This window comes from Miscanthus floridulus, chromosome 3, assembly GCF_019320115.1.
Source record: "Miscanthus floridulus cultivar M001 chromosome 3, ASM1932011v1, whole genome shotgun sequence".
Taxonomy (NCBI): domain Eukaryota; kingdom Viridiplantae; phylum Streptophyta; class Magnoliopsida; order Poales; family Poaceae; genus Miscanthus; species Miscanthus floridulus.
The window spans coordinates 15639901-15656550 of NC_089582.1; the positions used below are offsets into that span (position 1 = coordinate 15639901).

A 16650-nucleotide genomic window follows, 5' to 3' on the forward strand; every position below is an offset into this window, starting at 1 on the left:
ATTGAAGCTGCAGACACTATTTTTGGAGAACACTGGGTAGTGCAAGCAATGGAGATTTTGTTTTGTAGGTTTTAGTTTTATAAGTTAGGGTACCAAGGATGGCCGGGAACGGTTCGCCATAGATACGGTGGCGACCATCGTCGCCACTGCCTAGGTGGTTCACAGGAATAGGATCTCCGTTATTTTTAACAATACTAGGAGGTAGAGCAGGAAACAAAGTTTCTGTTTTTTTGGAAGTTCAGTTGTGAGATAGGCGCCGGGAATAGCCAACTATGGGGTGGCTGATGGCAGTATGGCATGGGCGGTGACAAAAAAAAATGTTCAAGTGGACCTATTTTTTTATTCCCTAGCTACGAGCAAACTATTGAAAATTGATAGTGTTGGGGTTGTTTTTTCTTTCCAATATTTATGGAAAATGTTACAAATCTTGATTTTTTTTTAGTTTACCCATTTTGGGTACGCACGTAAGTTTCCTAAGTCCGTTCGACTCAAATTTTAGGATTCAAATTTTAGTGTGGTAATTAAAACAGTATTTCAGAGTTGAGAGAGGCCAATTGTCTAGTTATGGAGTTTGAGGTGGAAACCTAGACTCCAATGATAGCACTTGGACTAAAAGTATTTTTTTCTTTTATAGTGAAAAGCATATGATTTTTTCTTGTGCTGCGGCATAAAGATGTGATGTTGATAATATGGATCTATGACAATCCAATGGATCTTTGCTCGAGCCCCAGCTTGTGGTCACTGTCCTCTAGTAATCAAGGCCAAACAATTGTCATGTGAACAGAAGTTTATGCATCTCTCCCACGGCAAGCCGGCCAATGCCACACATGCATGGTACTGCCTGGCAGACATTTTGACTTAACGGTTTCGTCGAGAACAAAATTATATGTGACACTGTCGCACAGCACTCCGCATGCGGCACCTGGTGATTGCTCAACGCGTGTCTTTAGGGCCCACAAAAGAAGGCGACCACCCGTGCTGTGCGGTTGAGCGAGTCCGTGATTCCTGTGAAACTGCGAGATCCAAACCAACAGATGGAGCAAACAGGACTCATGCTACATGATCATAGGGTGTCGCATGCAGGATGCTGTGCGGTGGTGTTGCAAATAAATTTTTTTTCCCGTTTTGTCGTCTGGGGTTAGTGGTGCAGGGTGGTGATCGGCGGGGCAGTGGTACTTTTGAGCTTTTATAGTGCTAGATTAGTGGTGTATAGTTGGCAAGTCCAAGATGATGTTGTGCGGGCATGTGTTGAGGTCCCATTTCAACCTGCTGTTGTTGATAATGGCTTCATTTGTTGCTTTGTTGTTTTTGTAGTACCGTCGAGTTTAGGTTTATTTTTATTAATATAATTGATAGCTCTTGTGCTTGATTCATTTAAAAAACAGGAGTTTATGTGGTACTAGCTAGATACTGCTGCCTATATTAATGTCCAAAATTGATCGCGTGCTGCGTTGGATTGAAAGAAATATTTCTTCTGCCATTTGAAAATAATGTAGCCTTGCTAGATCCCACAATATAATACTGCCATGGAATCAAACCCGCGACATTACCCAAAGTACATAGTAGTGCTGGAGAGAACGAGGGCGCTATGTGGGAGGAGGGCCTTCAAGGCGAATATAGTCGTACATGCACTACTGGACGCAGGGTCTTTGCCGAGGGCCTGAAGCCCTCGGCAAAGGCTCTTCAACCGTCGGCGAAGGATTTGCCGAGGGCAGCCCTCGGTGAAGAACCCTCGGGAAAAAAAACGTCGGCGAAGGACTCTTTGCCGAGGGCCTTTTATCGGGCACTCGGCAAAGTATTTGCCGAGGGCTAACGGCGACCCTCGGCAAAGTAAAGTAGCCGTTAGGTACGCGGTTATTTTCCACGGCTTCTTTGCCGAGGGCTGACATACAGGCCCTCGGCAAAGACCTATTTTCTTTTTTTTTCTCGGAATTTCTTTGCCGAGAGCTATATCTAAGGCCCTCGGCAAAGAGCTACGTTTTTATTTTTGTCTCGGAATTTCTTTACCGAGGGCTGTGTTCAAAACCCTCGGCAAAGACCTACTTTTTAATTTTTCCTGGGAATTTCTTTGCCGAGGGCTATGGTTAAGGCCCTCGGCAAAGACCTGTTTTTAATTTTTCCTGGGATTTTCTTTGCCGAGGGCTATGGTCAAGGCCCTCGGCAAAGACCAGTGAAAATTTTCAGCATCCCACCTGTTTCTTGCTTTCCATGCAAAATATATATATATATATTCAACAGCAGAAATATCCCACAAATATCACAATCATCACATATATCTCACAAATATCACATATATCTCACAGATATCACATGTATCATCACAAGTCCAAATTCAACAATTCCATAAGTCCACAATCTAACTCAAGTGTCAAGTCCACAAGTTCAAATCCGACTGAGGCTGGCCAACCTCTCCAACCGTCTGGCCTCTGCGTCACCAACCTTCCCAACCGTCTGGCCTCTGCGTCGAGGGTGGTGTAACGAAGCCTCCAGAATCAGGTGACGCACGAGGGGGGTTATTGGAACCCGCCGACTGAGGCTGCACAAACAATTATATGCTTATGTGAGATTGCAGTAATTATTCTAGGACTACAGTTTTAGTATTTAGACAGAAACCTATCAAAATTTTTATAGCTAGTGTTGTCTGGGTTTCTATGTCATACAAGCAAATCAGTAGCTAGTGTTCTCTGGGTTTCTATGTCACACAAGCGAGAAGTGAACTTTAACGCTTACAGGAGTAGCTGCAAACGCGTGCGGCACCTGAGGCGGAGGAGCTGACATCTGCACAGGCACACCCGTCTTCTGCCCAAGAGCTTGCATGATTTGCATCATTTCTGCAATCCTGACCTCCTGGGCCTGCCGAGCGGCCTGCTCAGCCTCCAGCCGAGCAGTGAGGGCCGTGATCTGCGCCGTCTTCTCGTTGTTCTGGGCCTGCAATATTGCACTCCAATATTTCAGTAATGCAAAACTAACTCAAGTGTGAGAATATTAATTTACGACGAGTAAAACAATAATTACCTCGAGCGCATCGACCCGCTGCAGTGTCGGAGTAGGCCGTGAGCGTATGGGCTGGCTGGAACTCGTGCTCTGTGCTCGGAGCTGGCTCAGAGTGGGAACAGTGGTGGGGTCGATGGCGGCGTTCGCAATCCACGTCCGGCCGTGCTTCCTGCCGCCACCGAGCCTCATGATGGCCTCGGCATCAATGGGCTCGGTGCGGACGTCGTACTCTGGCCCGTGCCGCTGCTGTACCGCCGACGTGTACTCCTGGACTTTAGTGTACACGTTAGGGTCGGAGTATGCCTCGCGAGGGGCAGCCGGGTCCCAGGTGACGTCGCCGGCCACCCTGGTCTGGTGGGACATAGCCCACGCCGTGAACATCGAGACATCCTCGTCCGGGTGCGCAGCCTCCTGCGAGAAAGGCGGCAGGTGGTGAGCAATCAGGCATACGTTAAGCGTGAAACTAAATAGAAGAAAAATCACTTACATATGCCGATTTGAATCCGGGGAGACTCCTGCTGCCTTGATGGTGAGTGGCAGCTGGCCTGAGCATACGCAGTGCCCGCTGAGACTCGTGCTTCTCTATGTAGGCCGGCGTAAACCACCTAGCCACGATCATTGTCCAGGCATCGGCATGCGCTCGGCACCACCAGGGAATCACCTACATGTCAACGAGTGTTTGACATATATGAAGATGAAATTGAACATATTTAATTCAAAAACAAAACAATATCAATGTTATTCATGTACCTCAAGGTACTGCTCCTGGGTCAGCGTCATCTGTCGAGCCTCCCTCTTGGTGACTGTCATTCTACGAGCCGACGCGTAGTAGTCTATGTGGGCCTGGACGCGCGCCTCATAAAACATGTCGGTGACATACTTCCTACAGGCTGCATGCGCCACATGATCAGCGAGGCCCTCGGTTCCTTCTTCGGCCCTGAAAAACCTCTGCATAAAAGATGATATATCCAATCGTTATTTGAAAAAAATAGAATTCAATGTGAAGGATTGATTAATGTTGTGCGAGAGGAACTTACCCAAAACTCAGCAAGTATCCGCTCCTGCTTGTTGCGGTACTGGTCGTCCTCGCCCAGGGCGTACCTCTCCCACGTGTAGGCTGGCTCTCGGGCCTCCGACGACAACTCCACAATGCCGGGGAACCACTTCCGACACAACACACCCAAGACGGTCGCGGGAGAGCGCAGAGGAGTACCTGACAACACCTCCCAAGCCCTGCACAAGTAAGAAGAAAATTTATCAGTTTCTCTTTCGATTTCAAACATATCATATGAAGTAGTTGTGATATCATTTATATTTACTTACTTGGGCGGCACAGGGCGAAGCACTAGACGGTTCTGAGGAAGCGGAAACGAAGGGAGCTTCGCCGGGCCTCGCTGGTAGACACCCGACGCCTCGCCTCCCTCGTCCTCGGGCGCCGCACCCTGCTCCTCCTCGACCTCCTCCTCCTCCTCCGTCGGTGGCACGGGCTCAGGGGGCTGAGTCCGCTGCCTCCTACCACTGCCTCCTGTCGTCTGCCTCCCCCTCCTCCCGCGGCCTCTTGCCGTTGTCCCTCGTCCTCCCGCTGCCTCCTGCAACTGTCCCTCGCCTGCCTCCCCCTCCTCCGGCGGCCTCCTCGCGTAAGCCGAGGGTGTGTCACGTCGTGGCCGGCTACTCGCCATCTTTGATCAATCACCTGCACGCACGAAGAATGAACAAGACTTGTTAGTACACATATTAGAGACTGAAAATAAATAAACAAAATATAAATGAAAATAAATAAACAAGACATAGTATTACATGTATTACGAATAATCTTCATGATTGGGATTATAGGTCTCGTCATCACTGTCAACATTATCCAAATAGGCAACACTATCCGAGGGTTCTATGTTATCGTCCTCGTCACTTGCTACAAGTAATCGCTCAAGCATTTGTATGTCCTTGGCATTTTGCACCACATCTCCATCGTCCTCGTCATCAACTGTTTCGTTGTCTACTTCCATTTCGAGGGCCTCGGGTAGGACTATCTGAAGCGTCCCCGGTAGCCCATCTTCCTGATAGAACTCTCCATCATATGTGTTTGTGTTAAAGTTGTAATCGTCATCGTTAGGGGTTGGTAGTTTGCCGTGTGGAGAAACCTGGTGCACAATAGCCCAACCCTGAAGCTCCTGTTTGGCTTGGTTGGCATATCTCGTGTAATACACCTGCACGGCCTGTTGAGCCACAATTCTGGCTTTATTTGTACATTTCTTGCGAACAGTCTTTAGTCCTCTCTCGACTGGAAAGCACCAACGAAACTGCACAGGCCCCCCCAAACGTACTTCAGTGGGAAGGTGCACGATCAGATGCTGCATCGACAAGAAAAAGCCGGGTGGGAAGATCTTCTCCAGCTTACAGACCAACACAGGTGCCACCTTTTCCAATTCCATAGCGATGTTCCGAGATATCTCCTTAGCACACAGCAGGCGAAAGAAATAGCTCAACTCTGCCAACACTTTCCAGACATGCTCAGGGACGTAGCCTCGGACCATTGCAGGGAGAAGCCGCTCAATCCATATATGGGCAGCACCTCTCCGATGTTCTCCCAATACACGTCCTGCAAAGAAGTTTGTGTATTCGGAGAACAATGGGGAGGTGCTGCCGAAATTCTGGCTCCGATCGGAGCGGAGCATGGAAACTGACCTCATCTACGCATACGCGGGCTGTCCAAAAAACGTGGACAATCCGAAACAGATACGGTCAGATACACACGGTGATCTGCATGCCTCCAACCGTATCTCTTTCGGACGGGAGACGCCTAACTGGTTTACGCAGTCTACGACAAAGATACAGGAGTAGAGGTTGTTTATACCTAAGGTGGCGGTGGAGACAGGGTAGCGGGGCAGTGGCGAGTCGGGGCAGTGGAGAGTCGCAGCGCCGACGAGGACAATCGACTACTCTGAAGCTCCTTTGACGTCCTTTGCTCTGCAAAAAAAAAGGGTATAAGTTAAAAATTTCGGCAGAACCTCCCCTGTACGGGGAGGTTTCCAAAACCTGCAAAAAAAATCGGCTCGATGGCCAACACCCACATTCACGGCACAAAGGCCGACACATCAACAATGGGAGGCACGAAGGCCATCCACATCAAAAAACGGCGCGATGGCCGACAACCCATGGTTTTACCTTCTACTCGACCGAGGGACGGGGAAGTGAAGGTGACGGCAAGGTCGTCCAGACGAGGCCGTTATCCAGAACCACCTGCATTGCATGCCCAAGTAATTGCTTCAAAACATGACCCGCTTAGACAGTGAATAAAACAAGTGCAACTGCAGAAAAGTACTGAACCAGTAAATCCTAAATTTACACGCTCTACTGAACAATGTGTTCATCAGCGTACTTTCATTTCGTTAATTATCATGCCAATAATCAAACACCTACTTGTAACGGTTAGCTAGATTAATCATAATGAAAGGCAGTACATCATAATGAACAAAGTGCAAGAACCAAGAAGACGTCAAGGTGACCGGCAGGTTGGCCGCAAGGAGGCACACGTGTTTGTGCCCCTGTGCAGTAGGGGGCTACCTAGGCTAGGCGGCGAGGGTCATGTTCTTGTCCCAATGAAAGCGCCATCTTTGTATTTGGCTTCTATGGGAACTGGACCATCCAACACTAGGTGGAGGGCTCGAGGCCAAACACCATTGGAGGCTCAGCGTTAGATGGACCATTGGTGACTGCAGTTCCACACGGGTTGCCGACAAACCCGGTACTTAGAACCTAAAGTCAAAGAGATGCCATTTTTCTGACGAGATGGATAATGAGAGATCAAACACCGTAATAATCACGGCGAAATGGAATACTGCAATGCAATAGGATGGCGATTGGCCGGCTACCGGCTGCAGCCAATTGGGTGCGAGCGATGGCGTGCACGCGCTGCTCACCCCATGCCACGACAGCAACGACTTCCTGGATTTTCACCCTGCCTTAAATCCTGAATCTGAGAGTATGTAGCTAGCATCACCGGCATTCGGCGCCTGTGGAAGCCACAGAGACGGAGATGGAAGCGAACGAGGAGGCGAGGGACTGGGCGGAGCTGCCGAGGGACGCGTTGCTGGCCGTGCTCCACAGGCTGCACCATGAAGACGTGCTCACGGGGGCCGGGCAGGTGTGCCGCCCCTGGCGCCGCGCGGCGCGGGACGAGCCCGAGCTGTGGCGCCGCATCGACCTGCGCCGCCGCGCCGCGCTCTCCACGCCCATCGTCCACCTCGACGCGATGGCGCACGTTGCCGTGATGCATAGCGCGGGACGGTGCGAGGCCTTCTGGGCCAAGGACTTCGTCGACGACACCTTCATCGTCTTCCTCAGTCTCCGGTGAGGATTCGTCGCGGCACCGGCTCAATTCACGTTTGATGTCTTGCTGCTTCACCAATAACCAATCAGCTAAGAACTCAATGATCCATTGTCGCACACACGCGCTGCGTCTGGGCGGCGAGGCGAGCAGGCAGCCGCCGGGCGCCGTACTGCCTGCCGCGCGCGGTGCGTAAGGCGAGCCCCGCGTGCGTGTCACCGCCGGCGCCGCGGAGGGGAGGGGAGGGGAGGGGAGGAGGAGAGGGGTTGCGGTTACCTGCGCCTGCGCTTGCTGGCGGGCGGGCCTCTCCGCGCCCGCGGTTGTTGCTCCGGCGAAGCGGAACGGCGCTGCTCCTCCTCCGGCGTCCCGATCGTTTGGGTCCCCCTCCTCCCGTTGGCTCCTCGCGGTGTGGCGTGCGCGGCGGCGGCCTGCGCGGCGGCGGCGGCGTCCTCGCGGCGGCCGAGCGCGCGGTGGCGTGCGCGGCGGCGGCGGCGGCTGACCAGCGGCAGTGGCGGCTCGGGCGGGCGCGGCTTGGGATAAGGCCGCCCGCCCGGCCGTTCCCTTTTTTATATGGGGGCCCTCTTTGCCGAGGGCCTAGATCCAGAGCCCTCGGCAAAGATTTTTTTTATTTTTTTATTTAATTTCTTTGCCGAGGGCCAACATCCAAGGCCCTCGGCAAAGATGTTTTCTTTTTTATTTCCGCCGGCGCCATCCCGTTCAAAATATTTGCCGAGGGCCTGTACAACGGGCCCTCGGCAAAGAGTTTTATTTTTTTATTTCCAAATTCTTTGCCGAGGGCCTAACGCCGAGCCCTCGGCAAAGGCTGACGGCCGGTGCCGCCGTCACGCTCGGCCGAGGTCGCCGAGAGGCGGTACTGTGCCGAGGGCCCGACCCTCGGCAAAGGTGGGCCTTTGCCGTGGGTCGTTGATTGCCGAGGGTCGGGCCCTCGGCGAACGAGCCATTGCCGAGGGCTAAGATTCGCCGAGGGCGGCCCTCGGCAAAGAAACGATTTGCCGAGTGCCCGAAATCAGGCCCTCGGCAAAGTCTTTTGCCCTCGGCAATGTTGCTGTTTCCAGTAGTGATGACCCCGGCAAAGAGCTGGGCTCTCGTTTGGTTGATGTAGATGGTGTTGTCCCCTTGGTTGAGTAGGTCGCCCTTGAAATTCATGTCCAGGCTCCACTGCGTGCCACGTATGCCGTGCCGCGCGATGGCGTTATTGTCGCCCATAAGCCGCACCCCTTGTATGGATCTGACGCCGCTGTTCACTTGTACCTTCAGTCTGGACATGTGAGAAGCTGCGAGGGCAATCCGCAGGGTGTAGGTGCCGTCTGCTACCACTCGGTCCAGATGGAAACGTATCTGCCATGTTGTTGGCACTATGCTCGTCGTTGTATTGCCCACGATTTTTCTGCAAGCATATGCAGCATGTGCATATATAGATGCGAGATGATGAATGAAGAGATCAGAGATGAGTTAGCTTCCGTAGCTAGCTACTAGATATACATACATACATACATACATATATATATATATATATATATATATATATATATATATATATATATATATATATATATATATATATATATGCTGTTATGCTGATCAGTAAGCAGTGTATATAATACTATTACCTAGTGACATGGGCAAAGAACCAGTCCCTGGAGTGGTTGCTCTTGCCGACTGTGAAGACGAGGTCGCCATTTGTCACAGGGTACATGGCGGCGTACCTCTCCCACAGGCCATACTGCCGGTACCTGTCCTTGGTGAGAAAGAGCCTGCTGGAGTACTTTGGGTCAGCGTCAGGGATGTAGAACTCCGCCGCCGTCCGGTCCGGGACGCCGATCTCCCACAGCGTGGGGCCTGATCTTGGAGGCTCGAACACAAGGTCACCAAGGTCGACGATGGCACCTGCTGCTGGTGGCGCGGCTATGTTTACAGGAGAGGCGTGCATGTAGTCTCCAAGGATCCCGGGAACCCATGCGTACAGGTTGTACACTCCTTCACGGGCATTGGCGATGTTGAAGCTGCCGTCGGATGTGGCCCTCGTCCAGAACTGATACCTCTGCTTGCATGGTTGTTGGAATGTTAAGTCGGATTGGATGGCACAAATCGTAACACAACCAATTGTATTGTATGTAGTGGAATGAGCACATGAAATGTTGAGATGCATGCATGCATACAAACATACATACCTTGCTCTCCGTGGCCCAGGAGCCAGGTTCGCCAGGTGAGGCGAGGCCGACATAAGCCAACCCAGCTGGCTGCCACGCCGCGCCATCGCCTTCGCCTTGCCTTTGCCCTTGCTTATCGTCGTAGGTGTAGGACCTGTACCTGTCTCTTACCCAGAGCCTCCCTGTGACAGAACCTCTCTCGCCTGCCTTCGCAAAGTCCGGTGACCGTGGGAAGCTGTAAGGCCATTTGCTTACCTCCGCCTGCGCCTGCGCCTTAGCGTCCTCCCAGAGATAATTGACATTATTGCCATCGTTGGAGCCGCATCCGGGCAGCTGCGGGTGGTGGTCGGAGTTGAGGTAGACGAAGACGGGGCCCAGCACTTTCTTCCAGTACTCGCCCTCCTCGAAATTGACCACCATATCCCTGCCCACGTAATGCGGTCCTAGAAACACCTGCCGGATGGATGGATGCATGTCACATTTGCTTGGATATGATATATATGGACGGCAGCTAGATCGATCTAGATGGATGGATGCTTATTTAGTTGCATGCATGCTTAATTATGCTTACTGAGAGGGAGATGGGGCCGGTGTGGGAGGTGAGCTCCCGCATGAGCGGCCCGCCGTTCTTGAACTCGTTGCTGGGAGTGATGACCCAGAAGCCGACGCCGCAACCGCCGATCCATCCGTGCACCGTATTGTCCTTGTTGTCCTGCGAGTATTGGTACTTGTCGTCCACCTCGCCTCTGAACTCCGGCTCCACGGGGTCCACCAGCAGGACGGCCTCCATGTAGTCCAGCGGCACGCCACGTGGTGGATCCCTGTCCGCCGCACTCGGCATGTATCTCTGAATATCTTCGGAGATGGCCATGTAACGGAACCTGTCCTCGTTGAGCTTGAAGGCGAGGCGAGCCACGGAGATGTTGAGCGCTGGCCACTCCCGGGGATGCTCAAAAATGGCGTAGCAGTAGAACCCAGAGCTGCCTCGCAGCATCACAAGCCTGTGCATGATTATGCAGTCGTCCATCTCATCAGTACTCATCATTGCTTAATTGCCTCTACAACAGTAAGTAACATTATTGATTTTTGCAAAAACTAAATATATTATTGGCATGCCGTTTAATTGGAAACAAACATTAATTTCACAGCAGCATGCATATACCTCTTGTCTACGTTTAGCCGGAGGCTATGTGGATGTGATGGATTGTACGAGCTCCTGAAAGAAAGCTCCACTTGCTCTTCATCTGAGGATACGACCTGGAACTCTGTACCATCCAACCTTTATAATATATAGTCATTCCATATGTGTATCAAACCCCTTATTTAATTTGTCGCTACGCTAGCTAGCTGTGATCATAAATTAATCAGCAATGATTAATTAATGAAAATTGCAATCATGTATATGCATCTTTCTGCTGTGCTAGAGAATACAAAGGACGATTTGCAATCATGGAAAGTTTGAAGAAATTTCGAACCAATATTACTAGAAAAATAACTTTAGGAGACAGGCTCCCTGATTAATGGAGGCGAGTACACCTAGCGACCACCTCCATAAATGGTCAAAGGGCCTCCAGGAAAATGACTGTCTCTGAAAATCATTTATGGAGACGGGCGTTCTAAGACGACTGCCTCTGAAAATCATTGAGGTGGTCCGTGCCCGCCTTCTTACAGATCAAGGTGGTCACGTAATCTATCTTCGAAAGTAGCCGAGTAACAATGACGATTGGCCGGAGGCGGACGCCATGACCACCTCTGTAAATACAAAATCATTATAATAGTAGTACAACCAAACGGCTGGTCCCTAAATTATTGTTGAGTTACATGTGGTAATACTTGATTACAAGAATATTCCCACTGGGCGACCCATAGGGTTGGCGGCTCCCCTGGCCGCCCCCACCCCCCGCTGCCACCGCCGGCCGCCTCCCCGGCGCCGCCGGCCCCCTCCCCCTCCCTCCACCTCCCTGCTCCCTCCCCAACCACCTTAAGCACTCCGAATCGGGCTTCCCTAGGGCTGGCAGCCCCCCTGGCAGCCGCCCTCCACCACGTGCCGCCGCCGCCGGTGGCCCCCTCCTCGGCGCCGGAGGCCCCCTCCCCGCCCCCCTCTGTGTCCTTCGCCCCCTATCTTCCTCTCCCTCGCGCGGGCTGCAGTCCCAGGGCGTGCGTCGAGCAGCACCTAGGCCCCCCTTCCCGCCGCCATCGGCGACGCCAGACGCCACAGAATAGGCCTCCACGGAGCCCTCACAACCCGCTGCGCCCGCCGCCCCCCTCCCCAACTCTCCCTCATGCGGGACCTGGGGACGCATCCCACGCTGCCAAGCGATGCGCGCCCGCACCTGAGCTGTCGGGATCCGCGACCGCGACGTCCCGATGTGCGCCCACGCCGCCGCCGCCCGCGGCGGAGCAGACCCCACGCTCCTCCCTCCCTCAGCTGGAGGGCTCGCCAGCCAGGTCTAGTTCACCAGGGGCAGACACCGTGACCGCTGCGGAGACTCAGCACGGCGCGTCGCACCTTTCGCGCGCCCCCGGATGAAGCAATCGACGCCAGCGCCTCTCCCCCTCCGCGGGCTATGTCGGATCGCTCCTGCACCGCCACCGCGACTCCGCCCCAGTCGCCGTAGCCGTCGTCGCCGCCTTCTGCTCTGGCACTCTAGCCCATCCACGGCCCTCCACACCACAGACGACACCAAGGCCGGGCTCCGCCACCGCCCCGTCCACGTCGCCGGCAACACCATGCCCCACAGCCGTAGCCACCAACAGCGTCGAGGCCACCACCGCGGGATGCTACTCTAGAGTGCCTCTGCACATCCCCTCTCCATCACAGCCGCCGCTGACGCCAGGATCGACGCTCTCGCCGAACGCGGCTCCGATCTACCCGCCTTCGGGAGGGCGCACGTAGCGTCGTCGGTTGGCGGATGACGCCAGCGAGGAGTCCAACGACGACCACCCCACAACATACCTGGATACTGTCCCTCGACCGACGAAGCTGGTAACTGCGTCCTGGCCGCACGCCCAGATTCGTTCAGTGGTTCTAGGCCGTGGCGGAGCGGACACGGGACAACAGGGACATGGACGAAGCCGGCGGAGTCGCAGTCGGCCGCGTCCCTAGCTGGTGCCCGACATACCTGCTCGGCCAGTGGAGGGCCGCGTCCCTACCCGACAACGCCTCGGCCAGCGTGGACGGGTCTTCGCTCCCAACGCTGATGGGTGGCGAGAGATCCTTCCCCGACCTGAGACACGACCCGTGGCCGCCTCGGTTGAGCCTCGCAAAGAGTAGCTCCCGTAGGCTTGGAGGATCCCCGCAGAGCTTCGCGATAGATGTTTTAACTGCCTCTCCTACTCGCACAGAGTAGCGACTTGCCGGTTGCCACAACTTCGGCCACCTCGCCAGGGACTGCAAGCAGATCAGGTCTGCTGCGATGACGAAGGCAAAGGGTGGCGTTGCTCATGGAGATGAGCCACCGGCCCCCCACCACACGCCCCACGGCGGCCCACCGAGTACGGTAGGGGCCGTAGGGGGCTCCAGCAGAAGGCTACGACGATGCTGGCGACGACGGAGCGAGCCGGCGAGCAAGGACACACCCGATGCCCCCGCCGACGATGCTCCTACCTCTACCGCTGCACACTACCTCCACGTGCTAGATCCGCTAGTGTTGGAGCTATGCGTGAGCACGAGACCTCACGAGTGGGCCGACCCAATGCTAGAGGAGTTCGCCCACTCGCGCGTTGTCAGACGGCCATCAGAAGCACTTGTGCCTGGGTGTTCGCCCGCCACGACGACTGCTCCTCAGGATGAGGATGCATCGTTGGTGGACACCAGTTCTCTGGCGAAGGCTTGGATGATGGCCTCGCCTCTGCTGTTGCTGGAGCAGGGGCAGCCACCAGTCATGCCACAATGGGAGGGACACACCATGGAGGTCGAGGCATGCTTCAACAACATACCCTCAGGCAAGGGCGTGGCCACCCCTACCTTGCCACCACGAGGGGGATAGCCCACCGTCGTGGATGACGAGGTGCGCCCACACAGCCCCAGTGCCACCCCCAGCCGCGGACACAACCACACCTACCAAGGATCACGCAAGCTCCGCCACCATGAGGTTGAAGCGGTTCACCGCAAAGATCCTGTGTAAGGTGTCGTCGCCACCACTGCCTCAGCTAGATGTAGAGGCACGACCAAAGTTGACAATTCACAGCAGAAGGATTGCCGCTCAACCGCTTTCACGCGTCCCGGTTTCGAAACAGGGAGAGGTGCTGGTAATGAAGCGAATGGGCTACCTTGATGGGCAGACGAGGCCTTCCACGGCGTCCATGGACGCCTACGACAGCATCTTGGTCGACCAGCTCAACCCCTCGCATGCGGAGGCAATGCGACAGCTCTTCCTAGACCCACAAGGAGAGCAACCGAGGCACCGCGCATGCCAGCGCGTCTGATCGGCGATGATGGCTACGTAGTATAATTAGCGAGTAATAGCCCATGATCTTCTTACGCTAGGAAGGGCAGAGCCGATTGTATAACACTAACACCCCAACCCTAGTGTGTCTGTTCATAGCGCGTCGTTGTAACTTTTACTATTTCTCGATCTTAATACAAAGATGCGCAAACCTTTTACGTATTCGAGAAAAAAATAGTTCAACCAAGGCCAAATTAAACATGATGCATGCATTGGTCGCAACAAGCATATAATAAATAGGTCAGTACTGATTCTGCCGCATTCTTCATCACGCCTAATAAGTAATAAAATTCGTTCAAAAAATAATAAGTACTCCTGAATACTTCATTCGCTTCTTCCTATAAGTTGAATTAGCATAAGTTCTTAGACGTATACTTTAATTTGACCATTCACTAATAATAATCTTACAATTAATCACCTATTGCTACAAATTATAAATTAACTCTATGAAAAGACGATGCATGGGTGATGGGTCTATTTATACAACTGTTATATGCACTTCATTAGAAAGAAAATAGTTTGTTTCAAAAAAAATAGAAAGAAAATAGTTTGACTATGCCAAATTAAATCCTAGTATGCGCTATAATATGAAATTGAGGAAGTAATAAGTGTGGTATTGAGCTAAGTTAAAGCTAAACATCTCAGTCTATCAAATCTCTAGAAAACCAAACGGAAAGTGTTACTCCCTCTATCCGTAAAGAAATCAACTTCTAGTGCGATTCAAAGTCAAACTTTTTAGATTTGACAAAATTATACAGAAAAAGGCACTAATATTTAATTATGACACAAAATCAATATAGTTAGATACAAAATAAGATATACTTTTATATTATGCTTCTTTGGTGGTATAAATGTTAGTACTTTTTTTTTCTATAAAGTCAATTAAACTTAAAATTTTTAACTTAGCACAATCCTAAAATAGTTTGACTTAGACAACTATTTAGCGTGTCGTGTGTGCTAAATAGTTATTATTATCTTATTATTTAACGCATGAGCGAACTCTGTCCCGTTAAAGCACCCCATGTGGCCATAAAAGAAGTCAACCCCGCAACATCTACTTCCGTCGGTGATGTTGAGTTTGCCTACATCCACAACTCCATGGCAGCAGAAACCAACGAAAGTTTTACATTTCCGCGTATACACAAGATGATTTCACAGCTAAATGAATGACCTACCTTATATTTAGTAATTTACTACCGCCTTCATTTCAAATTATAAGACGTTTCAACTTTTCTAGATATATATAGTTTTTGCTATATATTTTAGATATACACTATATATGTTTAGACATATAGTAAAATATAATATATCTCGAAAAGCTAAAACGTTTTGTAATTTGAAACGGAGGGAGTATAGTAGGTGCTAAGTAATGAGCAACATCGATCAGACACTCACATATCGATCAGTCCTTTTAGTTTTGATGAGCCAGGGTAGTTCCAAACAACATCCCAGTACCTGCAAGAGAGTTCGAAAAGATTTTGGTTCGACAAGACCAATGAGACTTGAAATATGGATTCAACATAGATTAGAAAACCTGCCCCGCCTAAAATATATCATTTTAATTTTAATTTTGTATATTGTACTAGATCAAACATCTCTAATTTTGTCCAACACAAATTAGTTTCCTTAATCTACCACGAAGTATATATTTTGACAGTACATTTTATAATTTTTTTTGTATCATCCTTGATATATATTTTTTTTGTTTTGCAAATTCGGTCTATTGATCGACTTGTATGAAAACTAAAACGACACATACAAAACAGAGGAATTAGCTAGGCACGGCCGGGCATACCCTCCCGAGTTTACGTGGCTGGCATTGTACTGCAGCAGATTTTGGCCGTCGCCGTTGTAGCGGACGGCGGTGATGTGGCCCTGCGGCGTGGACAGCGACACCTGCACCATGCCATTGTCCACAACCACCTGCACGCATGACGCATGTATATTGTCATGTGTTAATGACTGATATGATTATTGGCAATGCAAATATATATAATACACCCAACATATAAAAGCTACTATGAAAACACAACAATAATGGTAACTAGCTAGCCTATATATACATGCTAATGATAACTAATAATATGTTAACCTGGCGACGGTCGACGTGTAACTTGACGCCAGCAGCTGCTTCCGCCGGCGGCGGGACGGCGGCGAGGAGCAGCGCCAGCATCGACGGTCCGACGGCGAACTTGAGGCACAACAACCTCGCAGGAGCGGCAGCCATGGTCGTCGACGCTGGATAGTTACTAGGCATACTATGCTAGCTAGCTACTCTATCTATGATCGAATATATATCATGGTGGGTTGGATACTACAACAAAGGCCCATGCATGTGCGTGTCTCTCTTTCTCTCTCTATATATATAAATTAATTGACACCTTTTCATTCCCATGGCAATACATCTTTGGGCAGGTTCTTTTCCACAGCCTCGATCTTCTTACAAAAGTCTGTGAATAGCGGCAAATCATCGCACTTATTGTAAGCTTCAACATCATCCACGCCATCAGCTCTGATGATATGTTGCTTCCCGGAGGCCACCACGTGCTTTGTCTTCTTCTTTGGGGGAAGGTTACTTTGCGGGTCGGGCATATAGAAGACTTACGCGACACGTTCAGCGAGCACCCAAGTGTCATCCTGGTAGCCTACATTCTGGAGGTCGATGACTCTCTGTTCGATCTCATTGAATTGATGTTGCTTGATCCAGCGGCAT

General features: G+C 51.4%; 4 protein-coding genes across 5 annotated transcripts; 1 reads left to right on the forward strand and 3 right to left on the reverse strand.

Annotated features, from left to right (window-relative positions):
- Nucleotides 1–2258: 2258 nt before the first annotated feature.
- Nucleotides 2259–3649, reverse strand: LOC136545077 (uncharacterized). Of its 2 annotated transcripts, none has more exons than XM_066537122.1 (4): nucleotides 3482–3649; nucleotides 3016–3405; nucleotides 2758–2928; nucleotides 2259–2536 (listed from the first exon to the last, which is right to left on the reverse strand). In XM_066537122.1, exons 1-4 carry the CDS (start codon nucleotides 3611–3613, stop codon nucleotides 2432–2434), a joined length of 798 nt encoding a protein of 265 aa, XP_066393219.1. In that variant the 5' UTR covers nucleotides 3614–3649; the 3' UTR covers nucleotides 2259–2431. The 2 variants fall into 2 exon arrangements, with proteins under 2 accessions (XP_066393219.1, XP_066393218.1); XM_066537121.1 differs by having other exon boundaries at nucleotides 2731–2928.
- Nucleotides 3650–3732: 83 nt separating this feature from the next.
- Nucleotides 3733–5894, reverse strand: LOC136543245 (uncharacterized). Its single transcript, XM_066535743.1, has 4 exons — nucleotides 5846–5894; nucleotides 4318–4687; nucleotides 4032–4227; nucleotides 3733–3942 (listed from the first exon to the last, which is right to left on the reverse strand). The coding sequence occupies exons 2-4, from the start codon at nucleotides 4671–4673 to the stop codon at nucleotides 3733–3735; spliced, it is 762 nt and encodes a 253-aa protein (XP_066391840.1). The 5' UTR covers nucleotides 4674–4687; nucleotides 5846–5894.
- A 1133-nt stretch (nucleotides 5895–7027) lies between these two features.
- Nucleotides 7028–7345, forward strand: LOC136543246 (F-box protein SKIP19-like). Its single transcript, XM_066535744.1, has one exon. The coding sequence runs from the start codon at nucleotides 7028–7030 to the stop codon at nucleotides 7343–7345; it is 318 nt and encodes a 105-aa protein (XP_066391841.1).
- Nucleotides 7346–8945: 1600 nt separating this feature from the next.
- Nucleotides 8946–16153, reverse strand: LOC136545076 (uncharacterized). The gene is made up of 7 exons (XM_066537120.1): nucleotides 16030–16153; nucleotides 15733–15860; nucleotides 15333–15392; nucleotides 10652–10768; nucleotides 10061–10490; nucleotides 9511–9942; nucleotides 8946–9380 (listed from the first exon to the last, which is right to left on the reverse strand). Exons 1-7 carry the CDS (start codon nucleotides 16108–16110, stop codon nucleotides 8946–8948), a joined length of 1683 nt encoding a protein of 560 aa, XP_066393217.1. The 5' UTR covers nucleotides 16111–16153.
- Between the last annotated feature and the right edge of the window lie 497 nt (nucleotides 16154–16650).

What these genes read in the sequence shown, in the direction of transcription:
- LOC136545076 (XM_066537120.1), bottom strand. Translation starts at nt 16,110, where the DNA reads ATGCTGGCGCTGCTCCTCGCCGCCGTCCCGCCGCCGGCGGAAGCAGCT. An exon ending in TACACGTCGACCGTCGCCAG is followed by an intron (nt 15,861 to 16,029) that starts GTTAACATATTA and finishes TCATGCGTGCAG; the next exon opens with GTGGTTGTGGACAATGGCAT. An exon ending in CGGCTAAACGTAGACAAGAG is followed by an intron (nt 10,491 to 10,651) that starts GTATATGCATGC and finishes AATCATGCACAG; the next exon opens with GCTTGTGATGCTGCGAGGCA.
- LOC136543246 (XM_066535744.1), top strand. Translation starts at nt 7,028, where the DNA reads ATGGAAGCGAACGAGGAGGCGAGGGACTGGGCGGAGCTGCCGAGGGAC.
- LOC136543245 (XM_066535743.1), bottom strand. Translation starts at nt 4,673, where the DNA reads ATGGCGAGTAGCCGGCCACGACGTGACACACCCTCGGCTTACGCGAGG. An exon ending in CTTCGCCCTGTGCCGCCCAA is followed by an intron (nt 4,228 to 4,317) that starts GTAAGTAAATAT and finishes TTACTTGTGCAG; the next exon opens with GGCTTGGGAGGTGTTGTCAG. An exon ending in GGATACTTGCTGAGTTTTGG is followed by an intron (nt 3,943 to 4,031) that starts GTAAGTTCCTCT and finishes TCTTTTATGCAG; the next exon opens with AGGTTTTTCAGGGCCGAAGA.
- LOC136545077 (XM_066537121.1), bottom strand. Translation starts at nt 3,613, where the DNA reads ATGATCGTGGCTAGGTGGTTTACGCCGGCCTACATAGAGAAGCACGAG. An exon ending in CCGGATTCAAATCGGCATAT is followed by an intron (nt 3,406 to 3,481) that starts GTAAGTGATTTT and finishes CCTTTCTCGCAG; the next exon opens with GAGGCTGCGCACCCGGACGA. An exon ending in AGCGGGTCGATGCGCTCGAG is followed by an intron (nt 2,929 to 3,015) that starts GTAATTATTGTT and finishes GCAATATTGCAG; the next exon opens with GCCCAGAACAACGAGAAGAC.